At 50.9% G+C, this 15,994-nt stretch overlaps 2 protein-coding genes across 2 annotated transcripts; both read right to left on the bottom strand.

Moving 5' to 3' along the window:
* Positions 1 to 234: 234 nt before the first annotated feature.
* On the bottom strand, positions 235 to 3,814 carry BDW74DRAFT_44988 (Zn(II)2Cys6 transcription factor). The gene is made up of 3 exons (XM_073732826.1): positions 1,514 to 3,814; positions 1,414 to 1,466; positions 235 to 1,363 (listed from the first exon to the last, which is right to left on the bottom strand). The coding sequence occupies exons 1-3, from the start codon at positions 3,711 to 3,713 to the stop codon at positions 440 to 442; spliced, it is 3,177 nt and encodes a 1,058-aa protein (XP_073588587.1). The 5' UTR covers positions 3,714 to 3,814; the 3' UTR covers positions 235 to 439.
* Positions 3,815 to 6,791: 2,977 nt separating this feature from the next.
* BDW74DRAFT_44967 (MFS transporter) lies at positions 6,792 to 9,316 on the bottom strand. Its single transcript, XM_073732825.1, has 3 exons — positions 8,921 to 9,316; positions 7,870 to 8,785; positions 6,792 to 7,803 (listed from the first exon to the last, which is right to left on the bottom strand). Exons 1-3 carry the CDS (start codon positions 9,012 to 9,014, stop codon positions 7,026 to 7,028), a joined length of 1,788 nt encoding a protein of 595 aa, XP_073588586.1. The 5' UTR covers positions 9,015 to 9,316; the 3' UTR covers positions 6,792 to 7,025.
* Positions 9,317 to 15,994: the final 6,678 nt, after the last annotated feature.

The following is a 15,994-nucleotide window of genomic DNA, read 5'->3' as shown; positions in this document are numbered from 1 at the left end:
TGTCACAAGAATCTATGTTGGTCGATCTGCCGCCAACAAAACCGCCCGCAGCAGCGCAGTTTCACACTTGCTGCCCAATTTGCATCATCACTGGCCCTAATATCGTCGATTGGGGGATTGAGAATCCTGGGGTTGGGCCTGCTTATCTCTGGGCCATGGCCTGTTGTTGGCTTGAGCTGCAATCTAACCTCATTTGGATCTAGCATGGGAGAATGAATATATACATTGCAACACATTCCAAAGAACCAGACCATCACAATCACCCCAAATTATGAATAGCTACCTAGGTATATATAACGATAAATGACTTCATAAAATCGTTCGCCCAGTCCTTTTATATAGCCCATCTTTTCCTTGCCCCTGAAGAACAGTAAACAAGACCCCCCCCCCCGAGGCACATGGAGTATATCCTACGAGCAAAATGAACAAGAGAAGAAATCTATATACCTGAACCATGTCCATGCCCCTGCCCTGGCGCTCCACCACCACCAAAGAAGTACCCCTCTAGTAAATCATAATTAGCATTTTCACTCCAGTCATGCTGGAAATCAACCGCCATGCCAAAGCCCAAATCAATGCCGAAATTATGGCCTGCTCCATGACCCAGTGACTGCGCGCCGCTTTGGTATTTATAATCTGAGTTCTCGTCAGATCCCATGGACATCTGGCGCTCGACTGCTGCTGGGTCATAATCCAAGTAATCGAGGCTCATGCCAGCAGGATTTTCCTGCTCTGTAGGTGTTACTTGGTATGTCGGGAGACCGCTGGCTGCAACGACGCTGCCTGGCGATCCGCTTTGTTGGGGGGAGTTATTGTAGTAGTATTGTGGTTGTGGTTGGGGCTGCTGTGGAGAGACGGGGTTCTCGAAAGCGCCGTAGTATTCCATAGATGGATTGCGCTGAGGGTTAGGTCGTGCGAAATTTGGATCTGAAGTGTCGACGACAGGGTAGGGTTGGACTGGTCTTGCCATGCCACCGCCGCCGGCTTGCCTCTCCGCGAGTGCACGGCTGTCGCCAAAGAGATCATCAAGGTTCATATCGAATCTCGGAACCGGACGAGCCTGTCTCATTTGCATCTGTCGCCGGGACGCGCTCTGTCGCTGCCGCTGGTCTGCCTGCTGCCTTACGTACGATCTTGATCTGGAATGCGTCGCACTGGGTTGCCTTGCTCCGCTATTGCTGACCTGTATCCGGCTCAGATCAACCTGAGGCCCAAACCCAGTAGTAGACAGGCTCATTTCGACTGTCGCCTTGCTCATTCGCTCAAACGCGTCACGGCAAGCCTCCGCGGGCGGGCACTTGTGCATGAGATCCCCAAGTACTGATGTCGCCGCAAGGACTGTGAAGTCCACTTCATCAAGTGTCTGATAAGTTAGGATTTCGAGGAGTACAGTAAAAGACAGGGTAAACACACCAAACGGCTTCGCACATATGGCGAGTGCCAGATTGCGTAAAGGAACGAAATACCTAAAACTATAAGCAATGAATCAGCCTACAGATGCGGAGCTCCTTACCTGCCATGAAGATGTGATGGGTAGCCAGATACGTATAGTTAACTAAGCGCACGCGATGCATCTGACGATATATCCGGATGACCTTCTGCCCAGCCTCGGCCACCTTATAGTAGATATCATGCTCGTCCTCCTCCTCTACTTGGGAGAACGACGGACTAGAAACATCCTCAGCAGGGGAGAGCTCATCGGCCAACTCGGCAGGGACAGTGAGACTTTGCTGATAAAGCATGATAACCGCCTGCCAGTAGTTCAGCTCCAGGAATTCAAGTGGAAACCTCACACCGTTTTCCGAGGGCATCGGTGCACTGTTCTTCCATTCTAATAGCCGCCGGTCAACGTCCCTTCGCCATGAACGGAACGAGTCGAATCCTTGGAGAAATGGTGATACAACATCAAGGCGCATGAAGCTCCTGGCGCCATGTGGACCCCGTTGCCGAGCGAATCGGGCCTGTTGGTGCTGCAGGACGTCTTGGATTTCTGACTGTAGTACCCGCAGCTTAAAGTAGTGGAAGGCGGAGTGTTTATAACTGGGGGCGCCTTCGGGCGCTTTGATTATTCCTGATTTTGTGATATATTGGTCTTCCAGAATAGAGGGAAATTCGGTACTTATAGCCTGGTCACTGATGCCGAACGGACGACCAACGCAGCAGCTGACTAGACGGTCAAAGCTGTAGCAGCACCACCACAGTCGCCGTCGGAAGTCGCGCACCCATTCTCGACGGCCACGCTCGTGGACATCGATGCGCAGCTTCCCTTTAGCGTTGCCCTTGTTGTTCGTACGATTCATGTTATCAGTTCCGGGCGCATCGATACCTGCTCCATCTTCATAATGAAGGCCAAGATCGACTGCAAGACGCATTGCAACTCCGACAATATACCAAAGACCAGGGGCCACGGGACGGAGTAGCGCAAAACTTGCAAGAAGAAGAACCGCCTGGAGCTCCTCCAGAGCGCCGAAGCCGTCGGTTGTTGAAGACGTCGATAAGAAAGACTCTAAGTGAACAATGGCAGAGGCATGGTATTCTTCTGGCTGATACTGATGGCTCGACAAGCGCTGTCTTTTGGTTGCCGACGGAGAATGATCACGGCCATCTTTTTGTTCATCGGCTGGTTTGTCTTCGAATATAATCCCGGATCCGATAGCGAAAACGATGTTGAGGAAGTACAGGCTGCGCGGCGAGCGGTCTTTCTCGTCCATGGAATACGTGCGGTCAAGCAGCTCCATAAAGTCCACGCGGTGGACGATGGGTATTTGGGGGTTCGCATGCTCGAAGTAGAGGTCCGCCAGTCTTTCTGCTAGTTCTCTGTCGGGGAATGCCGCGCACTTCATCATCGGCCGTGTCTGTAAGCCAAAGAACGAGTCTCGCGAGATGCTCCCCTCAGTACCCGTGGCGCTATGGGGTAGGCGTTCCTTGGGGCGCATGGGAACACGTTCTGATGAGTTACCCGGGACTGAACTTTTCACGGCGGCGAAAACAACCCGAGCGAACGAAATCCCAGAAGTCGAGCCGAGATAGCGCGGATCCGAGGTTCCTTGCACAGAAACCATCCCAATATTTGAAACGAGGTTTTGTATCCGCCAGTTGTCTTCTTTATCAGCATCTTGCTTGCCTTCGGAGCCATGACCAGCCGACATCTCCAACCCAAGAGGTCCCTCCTTTTCCTTTTTGACTCGCACCATTTTGTCATTTCCGTCGTATCCGGGAACCTCACCAGCGGCGGGCGCATTCGGAGGAACCGCAAACGCTTCATAACCCGCTTCCATCTTGACAGCTTCCTCCTCATCAAAGGCCACGGCCTCATTGAACTGAACCCCATTGTCCATCAGTACCTTTTCGAGGTACGCAACCCTAGACTCGAGGAAGTACACATAACTGCGGGGAATTTCGCGCTTCGTTATCGGGTCATAGCCAACGCAATGCACCCCCGCCTTCTCGCAGGCCTGACATCGTGGCAGTCGCTGATCACATCTATTCTTTCTCTGCCGACACCGATTGCATGCGGAAACGTTTCGAAAGGAGGAGGACGAATTCGCCGTGGAGGTAGAGGCAGCGGCTTCGCCAAGTGGGTTTTGTATTTGTTGTACCGGCAGGTCCAGCGGCGGAATAGGGCCCGACTCGGCTATGGGGTGCGGTCGTTTTCTTCCATTTCCAACGGCCGTGGGCGAGATGGGGGTACCGGAGGTACTGGGGTTCAACATAACGGACGATGGTGTGCTGACCGGTGTTGCAAATGTTTCACCATGTCTCGGCAGGAAAGTCTGTAGTGAGTGAATGTAGAAGAGAGCGTTGTTGTAGTATACTGGTCTTGGTCAGCACGCATGTAGGCGATTGATTAGGCACGTTGTTACTCGCTAGCCTAGCGCGTGCTTCACAGCCCTGTAGATAGTGGCAGAGATGAGATATGGCACCTATTGATCTTATCCGAGAGATAGTCGCCGTGAGATCGCGTGGTGTGCTTTTCATTCAATGTTTAAAATTCTCCGAGACCATAATCAGCGCGAGGGCGATTCTGGCGGCAATGCGAAGCGCAAATGTAGCGCATGACGGGAAGCCCGCAGCCACCGCGATGAAGTTGAGCGGAAGAGCACGATATAGAAGTGCCGAGAAACGGAGAGGAATGGAGCTATGCAGGAGCGAAGGAACGACAGCCCTGAGCCGGGCAGTTCGCGATACTGGACAGGCCTGCTGCTGGTGGAGATTTTGATTCGAAAGATCTCTTTGCCTCGCTGTACCGTAATCTCCACTAAGATATGCGTGGGGGTAAACTACTCCGTAGGTACCTCGGTTGGTTTAGTTCAAGGCCACAACGGCTCGCCCAAGTGTTCGGATGTGTGCAATTAGAGTAAATATGTGATGCTAGCAGTCAGGCAGTGGTTCTGCACTGGTCAAGTGCCTCATAACCTGAATCAGCCGAGGATATTATCCTCAAAACGTGGAAAGAGATCGAGATACGCCGAGCCTCTGCACGTGATATCTCGAAGAAGTAGAGCCGCCATTGGCTACTGATAAGCAAGATGCGGGACGCATTTCCAGTTCATTTGAAGATGCGATCGAGTCAGACGGTTGCTGCTTGATATCAAACCCCATCCATACCTCGCTTGATATGAATCCTTCCATTCGGTGACAAGTTTTAAATCAGGATTCGAGGACGAGGAATAAAAGTACGCTGCCTTAGTACTAAGTTCTGTCAGACCAACCCCGCACTGTCGATGAAGGCTAGTGCTCCGGAGAATGCCCAGGGACTGAAGCTGCATCTGCCTTTTTGTAGAAAATGAGACAGATTTAAGGAGGCCGATCACTTTGGTATCAACGATATTCAGCTCAAGAAAAGAAAGAGGAGAGTCAAAAAAAGGAGAGGCATGAAGAGCGAAATTCGAGCAACAGTGCTGATTTGGACCAGACAAGACAAGCAGCGCTTGAAAGCATCACCTTAACCACTCGGTCCCCTGTTGTTTTCATGCCTAAAAAAAGGCTACACCCTCAAATTGCCCTCTGGCTGCTCTGCTGTGAATATTGAGGTTGTTCCTGTGCTGGGTGACAAGCTTGTTGAGGAATGCAGTCAAGGTTGGGACAATTGACGGAAACCTGACTTCTGGGCAGAAGGTGAATGAACCCTAAAGAAAGACTTCGGTAACAGTCCATGCCACATAAGATGATTCAGTCACGCAAACATACTGAAGAACCTAGATTCATGTCCCTGTTCACAGCTGGCTGCACGTTTGGGAAGTGCTCCTGCAAACAGCTCCGTGGCCGGGGTTTGGACGTTTTTCTTGCCACTGAGGTGCTGATCAACTGGGGCCAGACCAGGTGGCGAGAGTAGATAAAGGCAGACTGCGTGAGCCCTGCGTAGGGAAGCAGATCAGGGACAGGGCCAGAGTCAGGCTGATCAGCAGCATCTCAAAGGCCCAGCCCGCGTCCCAACCGAGGAGACTCTTCTGCTCGACGATCAGGTCAGGGGTCATGCGAGTGAAGAAGCTGATATTGGCCATGACAAAGATAAGAGTGTGTTCCTACATGTAGATGTGGGTGGCCAGTTCTCTAATGCTTCCGCTCGACAGTTATGGTTGCGTAGGGTACCTTTTGGTTCCAATTGATTTTTGTCAGATGCTAGACACTCTAACGAGGCCCTCTTTCTTGCAAGAATGCTATGAATTTGGAGGACCTGACTATAACCATGGTGCCGGTTCACCTTCGATCTGGGCTGTCAATCATAGCTGACTTGGATCCTTCATGCATTGATTGCTACAGCTTTTACTCTTTTGGCAGTTACGTAGCAACAGTTCTCTTATTGGAGTTGCTTTTGTTTCGATACGAATATAAAAGCAGGCAGGTATTTCTGGGCGGACGTCTGTGGGCGCCTGTGTTGACTTATGTTTATATTTTCAACTGAAAACAATGGGCTTGAGCCCCCCAGGCGGGCAACAAAGTTACAAAATAGGTTGTCAATGACCAGAAAGAGGAAGGTGCAAGGATTGACGACTGAGCATGAGCTATGGAATACAGGCAAGGACTGAACTTAGTGGTGGCTCGGACGGCACTCTAACTTCTAGCATACCTAGTTGTTTTCTGCTTCTAAAGGAATCAAGACACTTCATGTTTGTCCAGCTGTACCTATAGTAGAAGCCCAGCACGTTGGGCCAATCAGAGGGGATCTCCAGGTGACCTGATCGCCGGCTCTAGCTGCCTCACAGCCTCACCTTTCCTGCGTCCCACTGCCTTTCCACCCCGCCTGACTTGCTCCCCAACTTCCTTCTCTAGATCTCCCCTTCCATACCTCTTATAAGCAGACAGACGCCCCCCTTGATCGACATTCCGTTTTCTACGTCTACTGAGACTACAGGGTATTCTCGTTGCCGATCACTCCGCATCACCTGCGCTATTAGACGTCAACACCTGGATTTTGCCCTCTGCGAGGGAAACGGAAGGTAGATGTGCTAAGGACCTAGGGTAGTAGGGCACGGATAATTCTTTCAAGCGATACTCGAGAAGCCAGCAGATTGACCAGGCAATAAGGGAAGAAGTCAGGGCAACAGAGCTTCCCATCTATGAAATTGTGCTCTTGAGAATGGTAGGGTAGTGCTAAGATAACAAGTCAAAACTTTCCTCACAAAGATGCATGAAATAAGAATGAAACCGACAAAATCCCATCAACAAATGCCTCGATAAACGATTCCTCCCATAACGGAATAAGAGTGAGGCCACCACTAATGCTTTTGATTCCCAGTACATGCATGCATTCAAATCCAGTCTATCAAGCGCCGCCCAGTCTTGAGTCGTAATCTAAAACAAAAAGAGAGAGAGAGAAAAAAAAAAAAAAGATATAAGGTATGATCGTAAAATAAACAAATAGGTGAAGCTGAGAAGCAAAAGATGGTGAAGCGAACAAGGAAAGGGGCTAACAACGTGGTCGCCGGGTATAAGACGGAGATGCAAACGATAAATGACGTTCATGAAAGCAAGGCGAGGTAAAAATAGTAAGCACGTTGCTGACGTGCAGACCTGCAGGCGGATTACACACGCACAGGTCTCGAGTCGGCGGCTAAACCGGGCACTTCGGATTCGTCGACACTAGTTCGTGCTGAGGAGAGCAGTCTTCGCACTTCCTCCGCGGTGCCGTCTTCCTTGTCCGCAGTAAACGAGCCCCGCAGAACATTCCTGGCGTGAGACGTGTCCGGCTCGGGCTTCTTCTCATCCGTCAAGCGCTGGGGCTCGGACTCTTCCATCCAGAAGCTCTGAATGGCACCGATCATGCAAACAATACCGCAGGCCCACCACGAGATGACGGAGTATCCGCTGTCAAGGCCCTTCGAGTGAAGAAAGCCGGTTATACTCGGACCAAAAGCGCGGCTGAGACTGGCTGTAGATGCAGCAGCGCCATTGATAGACCCAAGCACCTTTGAGGAGGGCGCTGCGTTGGCAAGCAGGATCGCAGTAGAGGGGAAGGCAATGACATGGAATGTGATCTTGCAGATCAGGGCGACATATGCGGCGATCATCTGAAGCTTCTGAGGTAGGAGGATAAGATACGGGACGAGCAAATAAAGTGGCGGCCAAACGAGGAGAACGAAGCGGAAGGTGCGCAGGGTCCCAAAGTGGCGAACGACAAACGGGAATAACCAGAGCTGCGCGATCATGGAGTATACGCCTTGCACTGCCAGCATCAGGCCGATTGTCTTGGTCGATAGCCCCAAGCCACCCGTGAACTTGAAGGGCAGAACGGCATCCTCGTTGCTGGACTCGGGCGTGCTCAGGAAGACTGGCATGAGCTGGTCGAAAGAAACACTATGACTATACGGAACATGTCAGCATGCAACGAACACCTGCGTCACTCGTCGCCAGGATTTTTAGACATACTATGCAAGGATTCCATATCCGATGATGTTGAAGATGACTTGCTTCGTAAAGGCCTTGGGCTTCCCGCTGGATTGTCCGGTCATCTGCTTCTCAATGTCGTCATCCTCCGAAATATCCTCATTTCCCTTCACTGGACCCAAGTGAGGGGTAGTTTCGGTGCTTCGGTAAGCTGGCGGGGTTATCTCGTCGTAGTCGTCGAAATAGCCTGCATCGGCTGAATCCGCTTTGACAGCCTGCTCATCCGCATCCTGCACGCGAGAACCCCAGCATTTGCCAATCAGCCAATTGCCCAACTCCAAACCTCGGTCACGACGATGCTTCTTCTCGGGATGGGTCTCCTCCAAGAACAGCAACCCAACCACGACCCCGGTCACCAAGACGACGACGCAGACCAAGTTGGGCAGCAGAAACGGGAACGCTTTGAATACAGAATCGCCCGAAAATAACCAGGGATAGTTCAGGCATGGTTGTGACAACGCACCGCCCATCGCAGGCCCAATAATGGACCCCAAACACCAGACGAACGGCATGATCGAGTAGGCGCGTGGTTGATGTTCCTTGACTGTAACGATCTCGGCAACTGTGGTCTGGAGAACTCCGATGTTGCCGTTCAATAGGCCGCCCAGGGCTCGAGCAATCATGGCAGTCGCTAGGTTGGGAGCGAACCCAAACACAATCATGCTAATGGCCGTTCCAATCAGACCCATGACTAGGACCGGTTTCCTACCAATCCTGTCGCTCATCCGGCCCCAAAACATACCGGCTGAGAATTCCGCGAAAGTAAAGGACGAAGTGATCAGGCCAGCATATAGGGCAATCTTGCGATCGTTGTCTGTGACATGGAAAGACTCCACCATATGATAAACGTACGGGAAAATTGACATGAAGGCGATTGGTTCGCATATGCGGCAAAGTGCTGTGTAACAGTCAGTTGCAGTCACTACCCGCACGACAATGAAAATATTGGAATTCGATGGCAAAAAACAAGGGGCAATCAAAATCAAGCCTAGAGAAAACTGGAATTCGGTCACGTTGTGACAGGTATACTCACCCAGCACAAAAAGTTGACGTATAGGGAACGCGGACCAATCATCACTGCGCTCCTCTCGTCGTCGGCCCTGCAGAAACGCTGGCCGTTTGAACATTGTGTCGGTGTGAACGAGCTTGTCGAATTGTCGCTAGAATCAAGGGCAAAAATTTGTGTACCGCGTCTCTTCTCTGCTAAGAGAGCAAGCAAGGACAGGCCGATCTGTATGGGATGCGGTATTCGCTAGAGGCGAGAACTGCCCGCAGGTATAGTGAACCGAAATTGACCAATTGTCAGGCGGCTTTCGGCATGTCGCCTCCTGTGGTAGGCTGATCTTTATAAACCGTGGGAGTTGCTTTTTGTGATCTAATTTCCCTTGATGTGTTTGCGCGGGAACTGCTAGACTGTGTGACGACTGCAAGGGAATCCAACAACGCAAACTTTATTGATGGCCGAAGAAAAACAACCCGAGTTGAAGCTGCAAGTGATCTGGCCGACTGCGTCTGAGATGGAAGATAGGCGAGTTGATATGGGCAGTAACACGATCAACTGTAGGTAGGTAGGTGAGGGTAGTTGACAGCGTGAAGCGGTAAGGCGCGAAGTAGGTGAAGGCGGAATGTATACAAAGTATGTATGAGGAAGAGAGGGAGAGCCGGAGTATTTGAGAATTGGAAGGGGAAAGCCTGGGAAGGGAAGATCAGACAAGGGCGGGAAGGAGGTTATTAAATGGATGAAGCCGTTGAGTCTTTCTCACCAGCGATGGAGCCCATTTTGGTTACAGCTGTACAAAGCACAGGAGGTTGCAGGAGCAAACAGTTGAGGAATATCAAGGGATCCACTGCTTCTCGCTGGGCTGGTTTTGAGACTGGACTTTTTTTTTTTATCTTTTTAGGAAATGCCATTTTGATTCCTTGGGACCGACGGTTTTCAGATAGACTGAGTGGAGGCAGAGAACGAGAGCTGGGATGAATCGCAGTAACCCGACTGGCTCTGGTCGGGAAACCCACTAAGCAAATAATGGGGTACGACAGACGGGGAGCAGGGAAAATCCCAAAAATCGAAAAAATAAAAATCAAAAAGACAAGATTGAGCCTGAAAAGGGGTGGAGCCAATAGGGTTGAGCAGAAGGTAGAGAACGGACCAAGCATCAACCCACGACATCCATACCTCATTATTTCCTCCCGAGTCGGGTTCGTAATCGGTGCCGTTGGGTATAGCATCTGTGCCCCGAGGTTCATTGGCCTGACCAGGTACGAGCTCTCTGGTACCTCCGGATATCGGTTGACAGCAAAATGCACCTACGGCTTACACAACAGGAGCAACAAAGAGCAGGGAGGCGGGATGGTTGATGTTGGGAACGGGCAGCCCGACCAGTCAGCCAGATATGGGGTTGAACGGAGTTCAGAGAGTGGACTACGTGTAGATTGGATGTCAGGACGGGATACGTGGGTGGATGAGTGATGTCTGAATGAGAGTCATCAGACAGATGGGTAAAAAGGAGAAGTGAAAGAGAAAGAAAGCGAAATAATATTATGGAGCCGCGGCGGCGATTGACCCATCAAGCCCTGAGTGCCGGCTCCGGGGAACAGTCAAGGAGAGAGTTAGAAGCGCGCTAAAAGGCTGTAAGGACGATCGGCTTTCCAGAAGTCTGGTTTTAGTGCAGATGATAGATCTAACACACTAGCCTCTTAGCGCTCCTTTCCAAGGAAGCTGGAAATGGTGGTCCTTTTGCGCTCTCTCTACGGCTTCGTTATCCATTCATATCCATGGATATTAAGACACCGACAGCCCTTAGCATTAGCTGGTGCTTGTAAGCTGTTATATTACTTCTGGTATATAGTGTGCGATAACGTCTGAGATTTGAGACCAGAGTGGCAGCAAACAGCCATCCCCTCCAACTTCAAGGCGTGCTCGTGACTCGATGAGGAGAATATATCTCAGATTCCCCGAGCCGCCATTGGCGATTGATATCCGTAGCAAACAAAGATGGCAAGAGTGTAAAGGCCTTGTTAGGAGAAAGGGGAAAGATGCGGTGTATCCCTCAAACAAAGACCCGACCAGAAATTCGGTAGACTAAGCTGGAGCCGGTCAGGAGGAACAAAAGCTGACGATCGAAATTATCGTATTATTATTACTCAGAGACAGGAGAGAGAGCAATTGAACAGGTGGGTCTGATACTACTGAGGTGAGCAGTCGAGATGTGCTCTCCAAGTTTCACTTTGAACCCCGTAGTATGACTCTGAGTCTAGTACGGTGAGGGCCTGGAAACGGGGATTTCGTCATTTTTCCTGGAGTGGGCCCAACGGGCTGATCGGAGGAAAGATTGATTGACGTCTAGCGTGGGCGACCATGTCTAAAGGGGCAATCGAGACTAGACCAATCGACGCATCACATCACATTCCATTGTTCTTAACTTTTCACTCTCGATCAGATACGGAGGGAAACGAATGTCATTGGTCTTGCAAATCACAATCCCTGGCTGTGCACACAATAAGTTTGGTACCTGGAAGATCCTATCCCTGACTGAGTAACCTGCGAGCCTATATTGATCGACGCGAGGAGGCCGTGCGGTATTGCAGTATATACAACCATGTAGCAGGGATAACCCAAACTCCAAGACAGTTTTATTCGCCTGATCTGAAATCACCGTTCGTCTGTTGTGCTCTTGATAGGCCATGCAATATGAGCTGTTATCTAACCATCCGTGCATCTCAGTCCAATGCTTTGACACCCTGGGGCCCCGTACAAACCAACTACCCACCTCAGAAAGGAGCTGGATTTCTTTTCCATAGGTGCTTGACGTCATTCTTCAGACAATGCTCTGCAGCTCCATAAGACCTGGTGTGCAGTACTCCGTACGGGGGAGTAGTGCGAATGCAGATCTCATAGTTGTCTGATACCGAGGATGATCCGTGGAGCGGCGCTCCATGCGACTTGTTGCATGCCCCATGTAGACAGTTGGCATTGTGCTTAACGGGCAATTCATATGGCTCACATGATTCAAAAATCCTGCAGTTGTTGTATGTATGGAGTAGAGGGTGCTAGATGGTTTGTTCCAATGGTCTCTCAGGACTGATAACCGTGTACACACCATGAGCAGGTGCCTGGGCTTAGCGCAACTCAATTCTGGAGCCACGCGAGCTCAACGAGGTTGAAGAAGAGGGGTAGAAAAAAAATCGAACGATGGGCTGCAACCCTGCAGGTGATCTCTTGGCCACCACAGCGCTTATATGGCGGACCTGTCCCGATGAGAGTGCATGTACTGGTGTGATAGGCCCGCATCGCTATTTGACTCATCCGCCCATCAACAGCCACCCAATACTGCCGAGGCGGAAATATGCAAATAAATGGGTATTGGCGGGCCTACGGAGTATTTTAGCCTTGGTGGTGGTGTATACAGATAGATGACGCGGTAAACGTGATGCTTCATCGGGGCTTAGAGTACCTACCATTGCCGAATGTTCTCATCTATAGCGGGGAAAACCATCCAGTTGGAGGCTCGGCTATACAGCGAGATGCGGCGTTCTTTCCGCAACTCGAGCGGGGTTGGCACAGACATCACTGACTCCTGAGGGAAGGCGCAAATGAGGCAGTACCGAGCCTCTAGAAACTGGACACGTTCACTTTATCAGTTGCTGGGCTGAGGTTTTGCTCTGCTGACGTGCTGTAGGATTGCATTGTATGCATTGCACGCATACAAGCTTGCTGCAATATTACTACACAACCGCAGAGAATAGATCCCTTGGGCCGCGAGAATCATGAAACAGCCCTCATTGTCTGGCGGTGACGGGCAAGGAAATTTGACACATACATTAGGCCTCCCACTCGGAATAATGTTGCCGTCGTGTCCATTGCGATATGCATTCGGCGGTCTCGGAAGCGAAAGGACGATGGCCGGTGCTGTTGCGATTCGCAGGTGTGCATGGTTTCCGGTCATGTGAGTGATGTCGAGGGCTATGCGCGAACGCTGTTCCTTGTTGACGATCCGAGTGTTTCGAAATCGATGAGACGAGCATGCAGGTTGCATGTCGGGAGAATGAGACGAGTCATGGCCGGTATCAGGCCACGATGAGGTGACTGGCTCGATGAGCTCAAGTGCTCAACTGACTGCTGCAGAGGGAAAGGGAGCACCAAAAACACGGTTGAGGAGGAAACCCGGCCGACAGTAAGCGGTGAGAAGCAAACGCCTTATATCCTTGGAGATTTTGTGTTGGCTGCATCATGAGCGCGTGTTTATTTCGCCTCCAACCCCGCTCATAGGCCCGTCCAGGGTCGCGATCCTGTTGGTTTGGGCAGAAACAAAATCGGCGGGTGATTTGACATTTGTGCTTGCATGCTCGGCTCAGCAAATAATATGGCCCAGCAAATGATATGGTCCTTGTCCTTGTCTGCCTTGCAGCAAACCAGAGTCGAAGATACGGTGAGGGCGGCGGGATGGCTGTCCCTCATTAGGGAGGATCTCTGGCGCCGACTCCCGGAAGAACCGTTGTTCATCCTAACGGTTTATGCAAGGCAAATTACTCGCAAGCTGCCACATTTCATGACGTCCGTGCTGATTCTACCAGGTAGCGGAAGCAAACATGGGCAAATGAATAGTATCAGTAACGCTGACACTCCCAAGTAATAGGCTAGCAGCGCACTCCCGCTCTTTCCACCAAATCCATACCCTACCAATGCCTCTTCTGCCTGCCGTTGTTCCATCACATGGCCTCTCACAATTCTCCGATTCGCAGATCGGCTAACAAAGGATGATTACCTAGCATGCGGAATTTCCGCGAGTCAACAGGTTTCCTGGTAACATCTCGGGCACAGTGGATGTGTAACTTGACGGACGTGCCGATGTGTAGGTAGATCTTGTTCGGCAACCTTTCCAGAATCCTTCGTGCTTTGGGCCCTCAAAACATATCACGACTGTAGCCAATCATACCTTGACTTCGCGCAAGAATCGTGGCAGTGTTGATGATGTCTTCCTTCAAGATACAAAGAAACGGTTGCCTTCAGGAATCACAACTACCTACTACGGAGTACTGATGGAGCCATTTGACGACTGTTGCAATGTTGCGACTCGCGGCATGAAAGAACATCTGAAGATAGCGCATTGAGTGGATCAAGGATCGCCTTCAATATGCAGCCCGCAGTGCCGGACTGTCGGGTCGATGGATGCCTTCGACAAACGGAGCCAGGTTTTGATAATGTCCTATGTCAAACCAGGACAAGTCCTCGGTTAGGTGTAATGAGAACATCAATTGGTAACTCAACCCTCCAACCAAGATCTTGCTGCCAACTTTGAGGGAGACCTCAGACCACCGGAACATTCAGTCAATCGACACTTGGCCGCCACAGCCGCGCTCACTTGACGATGATTCCACCACTGCTGCTTACGGAGTAGGAGCGCCGAATAGGAGAGCAGCCATTCCTTGACGAGCACGACTGCCGGATGTTCTGGAAACATTCGGTACATATGAGCGAACTCTTGGGCTCTGAAAGGACCATGCAGGGTTTGCCCCAGTGGCCGCACCCCTTGGTCCATAAAAGTCCACAGATCCATTTGTACGATCTACAAAGTACGGAAGGTAACCTGTTTTCCTGGTCCACTACACACGGCACTGCCCCCCGAGATCCTATTAAGTTGTTGCGGATATTCTACCTTGATCGGCCTGTGGTTCCAGCTACCAACCGTTATCGTGTCGGCTGACATTATTTCGAGGCTTTGTCATGTTCTAGAAGCACAGAGCGCCCGGCCTCGGGAGTTGGTATACTTTGTATGCCGTAAGTCAGGCCGGTGGATATAAAAACGTAACTAAAAGTACGCAGGTACGTATCTGCTCAGACTCCGCGATCTCAAGTTTAACTTTTACTGTCGATGTAATATGAGTGGAACCTGGTGGAGAAATAGACCCCTTCAAAAGACCCAAAGTTGACTCCCTTTGCCTGCCATCTTTGCTTCGACTCCCTAGTTTATGACTTTCAAGTTTCCAGGAGGCTGCATTGAGAGCGAGGTTCTAGCCTGTGTGCGTGAGCGGCCGATGTGTAAGAACAGCCACGCAATTTTCCACCGTACTCTGTGGCAGTGCGGATGTTGGAATTTGGAGCCCCTGGTGGCAAGGCTAGGCGTCCCTTGCGGAGTCTCATGGGCCAGCGGAAACAGCCAGCTTCTGCCCCGGGCGGATCCCAGGTCTCACTCAACCGTGGTTTCGGTGGCCGGATTCAACTTTCCGTCACAGACTAAACACCTCCAGTCTCAGCCAGCCCATCATATTCTTTTGGCTTCATTGACTCCTTTGAGTCTAGACGCTCATCCTTCGGGACTCAAAAACTGTGAGGTCAAGCACGGAGTACGTTGAACTGACCGGCTATCCTCCGCCCCTTATGGTCATGTGAGCAACTAGCTCCCCCCACTTGAGAGATTCCCGTTGAAACGGGGCTGGACTTTGGACGATCCTTGTAGACGTCACCGGCGTCGACCTTATCTCATTTCCGACAAGCAGTCCTCCGGTAGTTTGGAGTACTTCTGCCGCAAGGTTGTACTTTTTACCCGGAGATTTTCCGCAATCCCGGTCCGTTCTTTTTCTCTGGTTAGACTTGCGTCTTTGTTGTCTGGTGCGAACAGTGTCCCTTGCTGAACGTGGGGCATCTGTCAATCGATGGATCAAGCAAGGATCTGTCAACAATTGAGGCTACTCATACGTACGGAAATTATCCGCCCGGGAGATACAAGCCTCGAACGGTCATTCGATATTATCTTCATCGAACCATGACAAGACTTGCCATTCATTCGAGATGACGATGCCCTCCAGAACGCTTGCTGCTGCAAGCCCGTCAAGCCCTCTAACTTATTCCATCGTATTATTATCAAATCACGCGGGGCTTGTTTGCTCCTGAAAATCCATATGCTGTTCTCAGCTAGCAGGATAAGGCCTTTCAGTCGCCCATCGGAAATTGACCAAGTGTCGGTCAGCCGGCATGTGCAACCCTGCATGCGAGTACTGGACCGAGAATTGAGGGTCCAAACGTCTCCCTTGAGTGACGGCTGACGAGATCAAGATATGATCATGCTTTTGATGTAAAGACAGTCACCAGACCCGCAAATATTCCAAC

Source organism: Aspergillus multicolor (assembly GCF_047715735.1).
Source record: "Aspergillus multicolor strain CBS 133.54 unplaced genomic scaffold BDW74scaffold_2, whole genome shotgun sequence".
Taxonomy (NCBI): Eukaryota; Fungi; Ascomycota; class Eurotiomycetes; order Eurotiales; family Aspergillaceae; genus Aspergillus; species Aspergillus multicolor.
Note: the sequence above shows the minus strand (reverse complement) of the source record. Positions and strands in the feature narration are given on the sequence as shown.